General features: G+C 36.5%; 1 protein-coding gene across 3 annotated transcripts in view; it reads left to right on the top strand.

The window, feature by feature from the left end:
- The window catches only part of LOC126284553 (uncharacterized), a 472805-nt gene that overhangs the window by 450643 nt on the left and 5248 nt on the right, over positions 1-16914 (top strand). For all 3 annotated transcript variants that reach the window (XM_049983554.1, XM_049983556.1, XM_049983555.1), the window contains 4 exons: positions 143-344; positions 2613-2728; positions 5825-5951; positions 8487-8560. In XM_049983554.1, the coding sequence (XP_049839511.1) occupies positions 143-344; positions 2613-2728; positions 5825-5951; positions 8487-8560 (519 nt within the window). The remainder of the gene's footprint in view (positions 1-142; positions 345-2612; positions 2729-5824; positions 5952-8486; positions 8561-16914) is intronic.

Genomic DNA, 16914 nt, shown 5'->3' with positions numbered 1-16914 from the left:
TCTTAGTGTTTTATTATGTTCTTCAGTGCATTTAAATTCGCATAGTTTACCTTATATTGTTGTTATTACTGTTCTTCAAGTTACCTCAATTTTGTTCGTTCAGTTAATAATAAAGTCTGGTGAACGGTACTGTGTTTCACAGATGGCAGCAGACTGGCCTCTGGGAGAAAATTTCACAGTATAAAAGAGTCTTCTTAGAGCCACGAACTTCTGCTGAATTGGAACCAGTGATAACTGAGTATTATGAATGTACAGCAGCAGGTGCACTGATGATGGCGATTATGCGTGGTAAGATATCAGAGGGATTTGACTTTGCTGATGGTAGAGCTCGTGCCGTAGTTGTGGTGAGTAAATTTGTTTGTTCTTAATCTTAATACTAGACATTCTGGCTTCTCATTTGTTGGCACATTTTGGGACATTAGGAATTCAGTTTATGGTAATCTCAAAATAGATCTTAATACTATTTTCCTTCTAATCTTGCATTACAGTACCAACAATGTAGGAGAAGATATATTGCTACTTACCATAAAGAAGGCATGATAAGTTTGAGACAGGCACAATTAAAAGACACTTACACACAACTTTTAAAGAGAAACAGAGAAACACACCCTTACCCTACTATCCCTCCCCCTCCCTGCTGCAGCCTCCTCCTTACCCCTACCCAGTCGCCACTCCCATCATGCACTGGTGCTGCTGCTCACAGTGTTGATATTGTTGCTCCATCCAAGCAACTATAAGTCAGAACTCAGTGTGGTGCTATGGTGTGAAAAGTGTCAGCTTGGTGATACGCTCTTGTGATATGGCTACATATATAGAAGAGAAAATATGCAAAACTGAAACTAAATATAAAAAGTTATTTGTATAGAAATTAAGATGAATCTGGCCAGAATATGTTAAAAAAAAAATGTGGGAGAATGCCGTAAAATGAACTAGTAGCACCAGAAAGAGGCAAAAATGTAGATACTTTTTTATATGACAAAATAAAGGATAGAACTGAGAAAACAAGATTGTGAACAAGTAAAGCAATCAGCAGTTCGTCGATTAATGTAAAAGCTGCATTTATTTACTAGGTACTGTCCTGCTGAAGAACATATGTCTTTACGTTCTCTGACCTGATAAACCTCCACCCACTAGTGTTGCAGAAAATCCTTAAATCCAAACCTTTGTACAATTAGGCTATTTAACATTGCTAAAACATTAACAAAAAGAAAAGTAGATAACTGTATGGAAGACCCTAGGACCAATCAGGGATCAAGCAAAGAAATGCCTGTTGATGAAGTAAACAGTGTGAACTCATTTTGCCAAAATATTGCAAGTTTCCATGATTCTCATCACTCAAAAGAATTCATTATTGATTATAAATTCATTATTGATTGTAAATACCACTTCTAAAGCATCTTGAATTTATAGTCATCCCACTTTTGTGTGTTTCATTTTATTTGAGAAAGAATTTCAACTCTCTTATTATCAATGTTCTGAGCTACTGAACATGCCCTCTTCTAAAAACCATCCATTTCCTAAGAGAAAACTTAATCATATATCATTAGCAATGTATTTTGAACTGTAAATATTTCATCAGGACAGATCTTACGACAACATTGTTTTGATCTGCTGAATTTACAATTTCCAATCCACTATCTTATACCATACTAATTACCCAGATGTTTCCATTTTGTGTACTAAACTTGCACACTTTTTTGTGAAACAGTACCAAGTTGATGATGACAAGGATGAGTTTGTCCCAAATGCATAATCCCACTCAGAATTTATAAAATACTTAACAATTTATAAAATACTTCAATGTACTGAAACTCCTACAGAGAGAGTTTTCTTAAATTCAGCAGTTCAGTGTTATGTGTGCTATCCAAGATATTCCAATGCAATCAAGAACAGTGTGTCGTGAATAATGTTCCATCTATATAATTAGAAAAATACTTGATAATACCAGAGCCTTATAATTGTGCATTTGTGACAAACTATAATGTACCTCATAGAACATAGTGACAGAACAAATAATCAGTAGGTAGCAGCAATTTGATTCTAATGAAAAAGTGTTTTCCCACCTGAAAAGTACAAGCACTTGTATGAGATGTGAGATATTCCGTAGTTAAACTTCATCAGTATTTGATTTCAGTATTGGGACAACTCAAAAGCCACATTGTTCCTTCTAACTTTCAAAAACCACTTTTCTCTCTTTTATTTACCTTTATTCTATCCCGATCTCTGCTAGCAATGAAGACTCAGCCTCTCAGAAAGCTTGAAATTCAACAATACGTTAGCTACTGTTATTCTTTTAGTCATTTTCTGATTTTACCAACTAGTAAGCAGGTACTATTCTTGTATCTCAAATACTGTTTCACACATTAAAGAATTTATGGCAAATGTGTGACAGTCCATTCAATGTTCTACCAGTTGAAACTACATGTATTAACCACTGTGATGTTCCCAAAAGCGATAATTTCCTTTTTGTTGCTTTCCTGCTTATCACATTTTTGATAAATTGGAGACAAAATTGTAAAGTAGCAACACACAAAAGCGTCTGTCCAAATTTATTTTTTATTGTGTTGATTTTAATTATATTAAGATTTTTTATACTTTGTTACTAATTTTAGGTTGGTATTCCATACCCCAGTGTGAAGGACCCACAAGTCACTTTGAAGCAGAAGTACAATAACCTGCACCCACAACTGCAGAATGGACGACAGTGGTACACTACACAAGCATACAGGTTTGCTAAACATGATTTATATTAAAAATGACAATATATTTATTTTGAGTATCCTGAAGTAGATATGTTTATAAGGGAACAAAGAAGACTAATATTTGAAAACAACAAAATACAAAACAAACTAAAACCCTTACTTCATTTTTATACCTTCATTTCTTTGCACAATGAAGGCAAGTATAACTATTTTATTACTTAATTGTTTCCACATTGAGATTTTGGGATGGTCTCAAAGTCTGCTGACACAAGAGGTCAGAATTTTCAAAACATTACACCTTACATTGCATGTCACAGACTGGTACAGCATTTAATGTCATTTCCTCTTTGACTCATTTTTATATGAACACACAGTCTGATAAATAATCTCCCAAACCGAGGCAGCAACAAATTCAAAACCAGCTGCAAGTGAGTTTTAGTTGTCTATTCACTCAATGATGTCATTCAGTGTGAGTTCTGGTAGTAATAGTGTGTCAGGATTGAGGGTAAGGTCATATGGCTGAATCTGGTCAGATTTACTGGTGCAGTGTTGAAAAAAGGACTGCGTCATCATTGATCTGGACCTGCAGGGGAAAGCTGGCAGTAGTATAGTGTGCCCACATAAGGCAGGTGGCCACTCAGCAGCTAATCAGGCCCCAGGTGTGAACCTTGGAAGACACCACCCCCCCCCCCCCCCCCCCCCCCCCCTCCACTGATAGGTCACTTGAATTTGGTAGAAGTCAATCAGCATTTGGTCTCCCAGATTGGAGGCATCAGTTCAACTCCCAGTGGCATTAGGACTAAGTGGTACAGCAAGTAGTTCCACAGCCAATAGAGGCGACGTCTAGTAGTAGCAGCTAGATGGTCCATTTAAGCACTACAGCTGTAGGAGAGTACCTCTCATAGCTGTCTGCAGGTGACGATGGACACTAAATAGCTGAAATGGGCAGTATTTATGGTGGTTTGACCCCCACTGTTTTGCCAAGCCATCACTCCTCATCACTTTGAACGAGGAAGTAGTCCATAAACGGGCTTGGACGTGTGGTGATCTAGCTTGGCATTGCTACAGTCTGTTTCTGCAGTCAGTGTGTTAAATTCCTGACAGCAGTTGTCAAAGTTAGACACGTGATAACTTGTTCGACAAAGAGGCCCAGGCTGCAATTTTTGCTGTGTCGGACTTGTAGCTTCTTGTGAGAATATGCCCAGCTAACTTCCCTTCTCAGAGGCTTCTTGTATCAGCCGTTCGTGATACTTTCTAGTAACCCAGCCATGTGTTTTCAACTGCCAAGTGAAAGAGGCCACAGTGCAACACAGTCTTGCCATATAATTGTTTCAGAATTGTTTTGCAGTTATCAGTGAAGCCTCATGGGTCTACTCAATTAAAGTGATTTTGAATCCTAAAAGGAGAAATATTTCAGAGGTGTCAGATTTGGTGAAGAAGTTGTAATGTTGAGACTTGCTTTCCAGTGAGGAAGCAATGGCTCACTACTGATGATTGAGTCAAGGCATTGTTGTGTAGTACAAAGAAATCATGAATGTGAAGAGGTCTAGCCAGATTCATTGAATTCAAGCTTGAATGCATTTTAACACTTTCTGAAATATTTTCTTGTTTACTGTCCTGCCTGAAGGCAAGATTTCTTTGTGGGCAATACCACAGCTATTGCAAAAATGTGATCACCATAATTTCAACCAGTAGGCCATAACAGGTAGATGTCTAATAAATGCAAAAAGAAGTAGTGATTAAAGAAGCATCAAGAAAAATGTTCCTAAGTTAAATATCAAATATTTCTTTAAACATGTATGTGGTTCATGATAAACCATTTATTATTCTAATCACTTCACTGGACTCATGTGAAACACTCTTTAGGTGAATTACCATCACAAATATACACCAATGAGTGAAAATATCATGACAACTTGCTTAATTGGGTGTTGGTTTACCTTTTCAGTGCAATGCATCATTGATTCTGCATGGTGTGGATTCAACAAGTCCTTTGTAGGTTTCTTGGGGTATGTGACATCAGATGCCAACACACAGTTCCTGTAAATTATAAATTATGGGCCAGTGGTTTGTGAGTACAGAGCCGGTATCCAGTAGCGTCCCAGAAATGTGCCATCGGTTTCAGACCAGATTAATTTGGTCCCCAGTACATCAATATGAGTTCACTATTATGCTCCTCAAATTACTGTAGCATGATTCTGGCCTTGTGAGATGGGCAGTTACCCTGCTGGATGATGTCATCCCAATCTGGGAAGAGATCAGACATGAAGAGATGCTGGTGGTGCACAGTAATGTTCATATAGTCCACACCTGTCATGGCACCCTCAGTTACTACCACAGATCACACCGAAGCCCAAGTAAATGTCCACCATAGCATAATACTGCTCCCATTGCCCTGTGTCCATGATGCAGTGCATGTTTTGAGCAGCCATTTACCAGATGTTGGGTCAACATGGGAATACAAAGGGGTGCTGTGGAACCCCATGATCAACAATGTACTCTGAATGGCGTGAGCCCAAACACTTGTACCTACTTGTAATTGTACTCTTTAAGATATGCTGCAGATGCCACCTGCCCTGCTTTATAGAGTGGGCAAGCCTCCAGTCTTCACATTCTGTGATGAGGCTTGGACATTTGCATACTTCACCATCCTTCAGCTACTTTCCATATACACTCACAACAACACAGAGTGAACACCTACTCTGCTTTACCATTTCGAAAATGTTCATTCTCAGGCATCAAGCCATAACAATTTGCTATTTATCAAAGTCACTTACATAATAGGATTTCCCCATATGCAGTCCATATCACTGCTAGAATGATACCTTATTACTTTAATCTCTGACCTACTTATATACTCTCTTTACCGCGTCATAAGCCTGGAGTACCACCAGGTAGCATTCAGTCTCATGGTTAGCAGTAGTCATAATGTTGTGGCTAATCAGAGTATATTCTATATTCCTGCAACATTGTCCTCTCTTTCTCCACACCTCTCCCCCTCCCACACTCCCTTACTCCCTCCCCTCCACCACTTACTCAATTTCATTTTAGCTCCCATTGTGTACTTGTGGATTTCTGTAGATAAGTTATTGTTAATATTTTTGTCATTTGTAATATTTCAGGGCACTCAATCAGGCTCTAGGAAGATGTATAAGGCATATTGGTGACTGGGGAGCTATGATTCTAGCAGATCATCGATTTGAAAAAGAAAAGGACCATGCTCGCATTTCTCAGTGGCTTTTGGAACAGGTAAGCCAACAATGACTTGATTTATTGTTGTCGCTACAGCTTCACATTCAGTTCATTGCAAAATCTACTGTAGACCTGTTACTATCATATCTGGAAACTAACAGACAGTAAAATTCGTAACTTTGATTGGAAAAATCTAGAAATAATGTTAATAACTTGCCCAACTATGGCACAATGCTCATATATACGATGATTTTGTACCCTGTAAACCAGAATAGTAATAGATGTCAGGCTTTGTATTTTTCAATCTCTAGAAAAAGTGTCTTAAAAAAAGCCTTGAAGCAATCAAGATAAAGATTAATAATGTATTTTGTAATAAAAGTACCAATGTAGTTATACTAGTGACACATTAAAACTGTACTCTAAACAGGCACTGCTGGAGGTGTGTGAGGAATGAGAAAATTGTAAGTTGTTGATAAGCTATCAGACAAGTTACTAATAAAAACAACAGTTGTGTAGAATACCGAGCAAAAATAAATGTCAGTAGAGTGAAGAAATGTAGAACTTCAAACAGTACATGTTTTTAAGCTTTCATAACTGTTGGCATACATTTACTTAATGTTTTGTTAAATAGTTGCTAAAATGTTGAAGCCAAGCTCAGGAGCTGACTACACTTTTCATCATGACATTAAACTGCTCACTTCAAGAGTCACTAAATTTGTGAATACAATAAAGTTGGTTTGTTGTCAATATGCAACTTGTGTGAAGGCTTCACAGTTGTTATAATAGACATTAGTATGAAAAAATGATTACCATTCTGCTTACAAATGGTTACAATAAAATTAAACAAGTATGTTTTGTTTCTCTAGCTTTCCCATCAGATGCATTGTTCCATAAATTTTTCAGGGTGGTGTCTGGAACATTATTATTTCATCTTCAGGTGTTTTTGCTACATTGCATAGTAATTACTGATTGACTTCTGAGGATATCGCTGTATTTGTTTATTCACTGAGATACCTGTGTGATTTAACAAAGAAGCCACAGAATGTGCACTAAATTTCATTTAAAACACAGAAACATGAGGTGAAGGATGCAAAACCATAAATGGTTATTCATCAAATAGTTCATAATTCAGACTGTCAGGCAGTGCAAAACCAAACCTAAAATGCCTATGAGAGCATACAAAAATATGACCGGGTTCCAAGTAGTGTCTAAATTGAAACACTCCTCCCAGTTTATAAGGTTGTCTGGCAGTAAATGCTTCTTTCACCATGAAATCTGAAATGGTTGAGTATCTATTGTTATGACTGATGGTGTGGACAGTACGAAGAGCAAGTAGTGCTAATCTAGGAGCAGTTTTTCCAGAGGCAGAGTGTTTATGCCACTTCAATCAGAACCTCTGAGTAGTTCCTATTGAATTAGGAGTGGGGGAATTTCAGTTAGCTGAGGTACATATCAGAATAATGTTGCTTCCTCAAATCCAGTATTGCAGTGTGACCAATTCTGATATCTTTGCAAAGGCACCACAGTCTGGCTGATAATGGCTGATGTGCTGCTGATGTTCAATGAATTATTCTTCTGCAATATGTTGGACTTCCTGTACAGTATACACCTTTTTGACAAATAATTCTATAGCTTCCTGCCTTTCCTAGCTACAAATCCTCTTATTGATCCATACATTTTCTTAGGAATTTTTGTTCGTGGTTTGTACTGCCTGATAATTTTAATGGCAAACCATTTTATGTATCATAACTATAGATTTTCAGCATAGTTCAAGTGTTAATGGATTTTAGATAAATTTTGGTGCATGTTATTCATGTCTTATTGTGTATTCACATTGGCATCTCAGAGAATAAATAGTCACAGCATAATTTGGTCAACGTACCACCTTGACATTGACTGTATGCTTTGTAAACAAATTGTTGAAAGATGAAATAACATTGCCGTGGACACACTCCTGAAGGTTGCTGGAATAACATGTATGATAATGAAGGAAAACATAATGGCATTCCACTCATAATCCTGCATAAGTATTTATGCAATAACTATGAATACTAAGACCCTACAAATAAAGAAATGAAGAAATATTACCAACACATAAAGATAAAAAGAGATTGAAGATTGAATGGCGTGCTAATGAATGTTGCTAATATACTGTATAAATTACTCAAGTGCTGTGAACAGTTGTTTCCTGAAATCAATACAAGTGACAACCCATCAAAAAAAAAAATAGATCCTTGAGCTGTGAACGAAATGAAGAATGCGTTTTGCTTTTAGAATTTTAACATAACTTACTACAGTCAGGCTATTTTTTATGCCTTTCTTAGTAACGTCCGAGAGCTTCGACAAATATGGTAAATAAACATTTGTTGCAACTTTGCCTGTATGTGGTAATAACTGCCTTTCATCTACATCTACATCTATACTCTGCAAACTACTTTGAAGTGCATGGCAGAGGTAATGTTTAACAATAGTGTTTTCTCCTTACTACATCTCCAGCCACCTTTCCCCTTTTCTCTCCTGCTCCACTGACTGCCAAGATGCAACTTCCTTTTGCCAATAGTGGATCTAATAAACCTAAATCCTTATTTTCAGCTTGGCCACTACCACAGCTCCAGAGATCTACTGGAAAATCTTCACTCTTTCATAAAGATGCGAATATCTGTTCAGTAAGTATTTAGAAATATAACCACATTCTGTAGATCCCATAATGAGGAAGAATCCTTAGTAACTTAGGAGTGAAGGTGATGTGCAGCTTCAGAGATTCTGTAGACTACATAAATAACTACATTTAATTATAGACATCATATGTTATACAGTATGTCAAGGGCCTTGTCATATGATGTATGTTTCAAAACACCACAAATTAGTTTCAGAAAAACTATTACACAGAAAGAAGGTGCTGCTTATAAATGCTACAATGAAATATCAGAACTGACCTAGGTGTCAGAGTGGTGAAGATACTGGATATACATTCTGTATGGTGGTTTAAATACTGTCAGCTCACACAGATGTTTCCCATGTTTTCCCTAAATCACTTAAAATAAATGCTGTAATGGTTGTTTTGGAAACCGTATGCCCAGTTTTCCTCCCTATCCTTCCCAAATCTAAGCATGTACTCAAGTCTCCAATGACCTCATCACTAGTGGGATTTTTCCTTCGTACCAATATCCTAAAATTTAGATTAGAAGGTGGAAGACCTCTGTGAAGTTACAGAATCTGATAAGAAAGAGTGAATTCCACTGCAAGATGAAAATTTGATATTTGAGTGCAGAAAAGGAAAAAAATGGTTCTCAAGTGAGAAACTTTTGGAATTATACTAGAAATGAAAAGTTAATACATTGTTGGACTTTTCTGAGGACATCATGTTTGTCCTGAACGTGTTCAATCAGATGAAAATAAATTTGTACATACAGTGGTCTATGCAAAGTTCGATGTGTCTTTCCCAGTTTTAAAGACATGCTAGCACAAAATTATGCTATTGCACATTCAGAAAGTCTTCTGTAGAGTAGGAGTTGAGGCTTGCAATGTACCCGTCCTTCACAATTTGTTGTTGTCATCACTACCATTTTTGATGGTAAAGTATCATTTTTTTCAAAAATACAAGAGGAGTAAAATTTACAATAAACTTTTTACTTGTCTTCTTATCTTGTAGTTGGCTCCAGTTCTTCACATCTAGGGCCTTATTCTTGAAGCTGAAATTTTCATATTTTAGGATCTCGTGTTTCAAATTGACATAATTAACTTTGAACTAAGCCTGTGCAATTTTTTTTTTTTTTTTTTCCCATAATAATATATTCTCTCACATTTTTCTGTATCACACTGTCTTTTGAATTTTCACATTAACAATGACAAAATTACATTGTTCTTCCCAATTACAATAACACATCAGGTCACATCAGAGGCATGCCCACTACTACCGTATTTACTCGAATCTAAGTCGCACCTGAAAAATGAGACTCAAAATAAAGGAAAACAATTTTCCCGAATCTAAGCCGCACCTGAAATTTGAGACTCGAAATTCAAGGGAGAGAATAGTTTTAGGCCGCACCTCCAAATCGAAACAAAGTTGGTCTATTGTAATATGAGAGACAATTTAGGTCGACTGAATGACGATACAGCTACAGTAGTTTGGTGCGAGTCGTAAGCTTAGCAGTTAAGCTTTACCAGGTAGCCATTGCTATGCGTCAGGCGCTCCGTCCGTATTTATACGGATACCCTTCCTTTTTCACGTGCTTCGTCTGGTATGAATCGATTGCTTATTTTACTTTGATCTGATAAGTGCCATTTTCTTTGTTATAGGTGTTTACGTCACTAAGTTGAAAATGCATTACTGTACTGTGTCGTGCATTGTTTGTGGCATTCTGATAGTGCATGTTCACGGCCTGTCACCGCTCGTGGCATGGCTTGCTTTTGTGCGCGCTACCGCCGCTTACAGTTGAGAGAGAGAGAGAGGGGGGGGGGGGGGGAATCGTCTCATTAGCGAAACAATGGCAAGAGACTGCTATTTGTTGTTACTTACACTGCTGCTTTCTTTGATAATGATCAACAAGAACCAAATAATAGACTGCGTATGATAGAACATATTCTGAACGAGAGTTAGGCGAAAATTTTTCTCCGTTTGAAAATCATTGCGGCCGCTTCTTTAGTACACAAATTCTGCACAGAAATTAGAGTCATCTTAGATTTAAAAATCTAGTCAGTTGCCGTGCTTCATTTCTGACTGTATTACTATTAGGCATAAGAATAATACGAATATAAACATGACACGATACGTATATTCTTCCGCGTTTGCTGTTGTCTCACTCTAGTTTTGTAATTTATTAGGAAGACAGGATTTAAATGAGATAGCAGCAAACACAAAAGAGTACATAGCAAAATGTTTACATTCATATTGTTCTTATGGTGAAGAGAATACTGTATGTGATTCAATTTCATCAGATTCCTATTAGCAACCATCTCTTCTCAGAGGTAGGAAAAAATTCAAAACATAGAGTTGGCCATATTGACAAACATGAAAATGCAGTGGTCAAAACTCGGGGTGGAGAAAAAAAGCTCGTCTTACATAACATCTAGTTCAGATCCAGTACAGTCATCACCTGATTTACATACATCAGTAACACTGTTTTCCAACCAAGAGAAGAAATCATTAGTACATACTACATCAAAATTCTCACTGCTCTCACATTCTGGTTCATGATTAGTACCTACTTAACCATAATTAAACTTAGTATCCCAAGACTTTTGATCAAAACATAAATGAGAAATCTGATATTCCTTCTGTTCAGTTTTGGATACATGTGCCACATCATTAAGGACCTTCACTGAGGCAAACTTCTGTTTCTTGAGTAGTTACTTCTATGATTGTTCCTCCTATTAAAATCTCCTTTATACCTATCCTGCTGATGTTCAAAATTTCTGTCTCAATTAACACTTTGATCCTGTTCCTGTAATTATTCCCATTGTGATTTCTATCATTCTGATTATTATGGAATGTACTTCTTTCTACTGAGCTATCCAGCCTGTCAACATATCATAAAAATTGTTCAAGACAATTGCCCATGTACTAAATACCACTGCAACCTTTCTGGTAATCTCCTTTTAAGTGCATCAGTCAAGGTCATTTTGTCAAATGGTTTGTCAAGGTGTCTTAATTTTTTAAGTTGATACTTTCAAAACTCTTTCAAAGTACTGTCCCTAATCCTGTAATTAGGTCCATTCAAAATTCACTTTTGATTCTCTCCTATTCAACTTCCAACCAAATTTTATTTTAAAAAACTTTTCTACGGAACTTTGGCACGTTTCCCACTGACTTAAATTTAAATTTACCCATGATATAGCTTTGCCTTCAATACATCTTTTAACAAATTTAATTTTTTGATTGTCATTCATGAGTGACACAAAATTATCTCTACAGTGGTGCAGAAAATCCACTGGATGTAAATTGTCTGATGGAAAACTTCTGATAGGAGTGTTGGACCACACGATACCATTGTTTGTGCACAGTCTTTGGTTCACATGAATTTCTTGAAAAGCAAGATTTTTTTATCTATAACAATTACATTAATTTGCTTTTCTTTTTCAAGTTTTATGCCATTTTTTCCTCTGCAGCCTTCTGTTCAATTCTGATCTCATCAATATTCTTCAATTGTCCTGCTGATTCAACTATGTACTCATTTTCCAAAACAATAAATTTATTTTCTCAAACATCAACTTTTTCATTCACACTTCTTAACCTCTCTGACAACCCATTTTTTAGCTCTGCAACTTGGTCCATTTGCTCTTGTACCCTGTCGATTTTACTGTTGTTTTCAGTTCTTATATCAGTTAACTGATCATTAACTGGACTAAATTTGCTATTGTTATCTGTCTTCATTTCCTATAGTTTTGCCAAAGTTAATTGCAAAATATCAGTTTTTACTGTGTCTTTGCTAAGTATGATTCCACTTGGCTCAGACATGTCCTGATTGAATCCTACAGCTTTCACTTCTACCTAGTGTCTACCCTCATCTCTATTCATTTTGTTTACAAGCACATGAGTCCACAAACAAATTAACTCGACAAATAGATTGTACTTAACTTTCTTTTTTGTAAAATCCTCTTTCATTCGATCCGGTCCATCATTGGTGGTAATACATCACTGTTGATACTATTTACTTTGTTGGGCAGATCAGAAATCCATTCATACACAAACTGCAAATGGCCCAAATCACTCTCCCTTCTTCTGCAACAGACAAAACTTCATTATTAGTCAATTTATTCCAGACCACACCACTATGTGTAATCTCTCACTGCCACAATTTGTTGTTGTCACTGTCTTTATGGTTAACTGTTTTAATAAGTTTTGAGAGGAGTAAGATTGACAATAAACTTTTTACTTATCTTACTTTCTGTAGTTGGCTCCCGTTCTTCACATCTAGGAGCTGATTCTTGAAGCAGAAATTTTCGTATTTTAGGATCTCGTGGTTCCATTTGACTTAATTAACTTTGAACTAAGCCTGTGCAATTATTTTTGTTTTCATGAAGATTTAGTGTCTCACATTTTTCTATAGCACGCTGTCTTTTGAATTTTCACATTAACAAAGCTGAAATATTATTCTTCCCCAAATAAAATAACACGTCCAGTCACATCAGAGGCATGCCAACTACAGCTTCACTCTGTGGTAAGAACAATATTCCAAAGGGTGTACAGATTTTCTTGACAAATAAATTCCTATTAATATATAAATGAATCTGGAAATAAACATAATAAACAGTATAAGGTAGCATAATTAATAATAGAAAGTTTAAGTGTACCAAATATTTAATAATTTCAAATGTTCCTAAAAAAAATAATTTCAACTATACATTCAGAGCTACTACATATCAATTATAACAAAGAAAATAAAGTAATTTCTTTTTATAGATTTTAGTTTTAAATGTAACACATCATGTATGAAATCATGAGAATTTTTTTAGAAAAACAGCTGAGATAAAGTTAACCTGTTCAAAATTCAGATATGTTTCTGGTATCAACTTGAGAAAAAGAACGCTAGAGGGAGGTGTCCCTTTACAGGCTACAGTTGATATATATAACATTTTCCCAGTGTCATGTCTCTGAGTGTGGAAGACACTTTTGGAAATAAAATGACAACTGCAGTCAGAGACAAAACATCAGGTTGCAGTTTTATGTATCAACCATAGGTTCTCAGCCCAGAAGTTTTAACTGAAGTTAGCCCCAGTCATGGGCACCTACATTGTAAGATATTACTTCATTTTGTGCTTGAAGTTGATACATTAAATGTTTATGTCACTGGGCAGGTGGGCAAATATTTTTTTGGTTGAATACCTCACTTGTCTACAGACTGTGATTGACTGTTGATAGTAAATTTCATAAGAACATAAATGTACTGTGAGGCTGTTGGCAGTGTGCCCAACTCTTTAAAGGTTGTAGAGTGGACACCAAATTTGTCCTTGTCTCATGCTTCTGGGCAACAAACCCATTATTTCTCGATGATGAGCTATGCTAGAATTTGATGGCATAAAACGTTAGTAAATGAAAATATCAAAAGTAAGTCAACCATGTGACATTTTCATCTCTAAATCTGACATTATCTATAAAGCAAAAGTTGCAGAATTTGGACTTTAAAGATGATATGTGAGTTCTGAGATCTAATTCAGGTTGTTCTTAATATAAACACTTCAGAATGGAAAATACAGGATGGAATAATGACAGTATTATGGAAAGAATAGTTGCTGCTCACCATATTACAGAGACACTGAGTTTCACACAGGCACAATAAAAAGACTGTCAAACAAAGCTTTGGGCCAAACAGACCTTCATCGGAATTAGACAACACACAGACATGAAAGAGACTGTGGACTTGTGTGTGTGAGCTGCATTTATGTGAGTGGATATGATTGTATGTTGTGTAATACTGATAAAAGCCTGTTTGGCCGAAAGCTGTGTTTGACATACTTTTTGTTGTGCTCATCTGCAATTCAGCATCCCTGCTGTATGATGAGTAGCAACTATCCTTTTTATTGTCATTAAACACTTAAGAAATTAGAATACTCGCTTAATTTATTGATTTACACATGAGCATTATTTCTAATGGTGTAACTGGGCCGTGTGCAGTATTGCATTGCATGTTGATAATTCTGTTTGTGCTTGGGCCCACATACTCATTATGCAGACCCATCTCCCCTTTGAATGTGAATGCAATATTTTGACTTCTGAAAGAGTAAACAGCTACAAAATATTGACAGCTTTTTGCAATAATTGATTGTTAGCTTTCTTCTGTCAGTGTTTCAGTTTATTTCATCAGTGAAGCTAGACATTTGTCTTTGCAGTCTGCAAAACTACTTTCTTGATAGGTGAAAGAATTGAAATTATGGAAGCATGTGTGAAAACAAGTTTGATTAAGGAAACTCACAAAATTTTTGGGGTCAAGTATCCGAAGAGAGGACTAACAACAAAGAGGCAATAGAGAGTCTGTATAAAAATTGGTGCTGTTATGGGTCTGTGTAAAATGAACTCGCATAGAATCCTATAAACACCTGCCTTGCACAAATCTAAGTTGTCTTCCAAAGATCCTAAAAATGCTTAAATTTTTGATTGAGGACAACAGATCATTTTAACTTTATGTATTCTTAATACTCTGTTTTTGTGGAAACATTTCAAATACGTGGCAGGTAAGTTGTCATTTTGAAGCCGTCATCCTCTTCTTTGTTCTGTCATTTATACTTCTGTAATTCTTTGTGCACTTCCTAAGATGAATATCCATTGATTAGGGACACAGTTTGTAGGTGTTCCATTCCACTTGCAGATTATCGACACTTTGATGAGGAAAACTGCAGGACTTTTGACTTCCATTTCTCTACCAAAGGAGGTCACTAACACATTGAAACCATGTACTGCAGTTTCACTTAGGCTGTGTGGACTAAAAGTGTGCATCCATGGCTAGTAGTGGGCAGTACTGCAGGAGCCACCTATGATGTAGTCAAAATGTGTGGCATCTTCATTCAAATCCATTGTAGGACTATGTCCATAATATATAAGAAATTCTACATATTTTATCTGCAGATTTAAATAACCTAAGCTGAAAGCAACAAGTTGTCAGCTTGATTGTTCAGCAGTTTTACCATGTAAATATGATTGATTTGATATTGATGAGATGAGCTTTCACCATGAAGGGTGTGCTGTGCAGTGCATTGGCTTATAACAGAAGCACATGCTCTCAACCAGTACACACATCTCAACTGATACAAGAACAAATATAACCTCTCAAAGATGCAACACTGTAAAGTTAAGAATTTCCAGGTTCAACAGTTAGTTTTATGATGGCATGTTTTTGAGTGCACATGAGTGTCATACTTATAGATGTGGTGAGTCATAAACACTTGATCAGAGGAAGCATTTGAAGGAAAACCAAGTAGTGTACTGCATAATACGGTTGCATGTCAGGACAATACTGAACAGTAATTTGCAAGTAGGGAATGTGATCAAAGATGAAGCATTTATGAAGGTTGAAGTTTTATTCAAATCTTGAGTCATGATTTTGTTACTGTAGTTCGATAATACCTTTCGACAACAGATGTAATGAACCAAAAGTGGCACATCAATCCTTTGTGCGTAATGAATTTCATGTAACCAGTTATCAGATAATATTAGTGATGAAACACACTATTACTGGCAAGGAGAGAAGTAATTATCAATGAAGTGAGCAATGGATAGGAACCTCACAAAATGCAGTGACATCTAGGTAAACCATACATATGCCAGTGTGTTCTGCCAGCCATACAGCTGAAGGTGGCCAGAAGACTCTGCACCAAAATATTGTGGCAGTAAGTTGTAGACATCTGCCAGTTTGCCAAAATTTTCATGGAGCTGTCTACCTCAAATGAATTTTCCTTTTGATGCAATTAATTATATTTTATCGAACAACAGAAAAACTGGACAGGGTGCAAATCCTAAACTATTTTTGAATTGCAAATAATCGTATACTCATAAGATGAAGAGTAAACATTCGGGAGGACGACGGTTCAATCCCGCGTCTGGCCATCCTGATTTAGGTTTTCTGTGATTTCCCTAAATCGCTCCAGGCAAATGCTGGGATGGTTCCTTCAAGGTCACGCCCGACTTCCTTCCCTAATCCAATGAGACCGATGACCTAGCTGTTTGGTCTGTTCCCCAAAACAACAATGAAGAGTAAAAATAGATCCAAAGCTAGAGAGAAACGTATCAGTCACAAAGTCAGAAATGTGATGTATGAAAATATATTTAATGGAGGTGAGGTATACTACTTTAAATCCTCAGCATGTTCAGCATCTTAGGAAATTAAGGATACAAAGACCTACACAAAAGGAGCAGTTATTTAACAAGGATAGTTACACAAACATCCTTATAAGAAATAAAATCTCTTGTGGAACAAATGAACTACAAAAGAAAAGGTGAGTGTTCCAAGTAATTCTGTGCTGGACCAGAAGTCAAACCAGGGACCTGCCTTTATCAGGCAAGTGCCCTACCAACTGAGCTGCTCAA

Source organism: Schistocerca gregaria, chromosome 8 (genome assembly GCF_023897955.1).
Source record: "Schistocerca gregaria isolate iqSchGreg1 chromosome 8, iqSchGreg1.2, whole genome shotgun sequence".
NCBI classification, from domain to species: Eukaryota; Metazoa; Arthropoda; class Insecta; order Orthoptera; family Acrididae; genus Schistocerca; species Schistocerca gregaria.
Note: the sequence above shows the minus strand (reverse complement) of the source record. Positions and strands in the feature narration are given on the sequence as shown.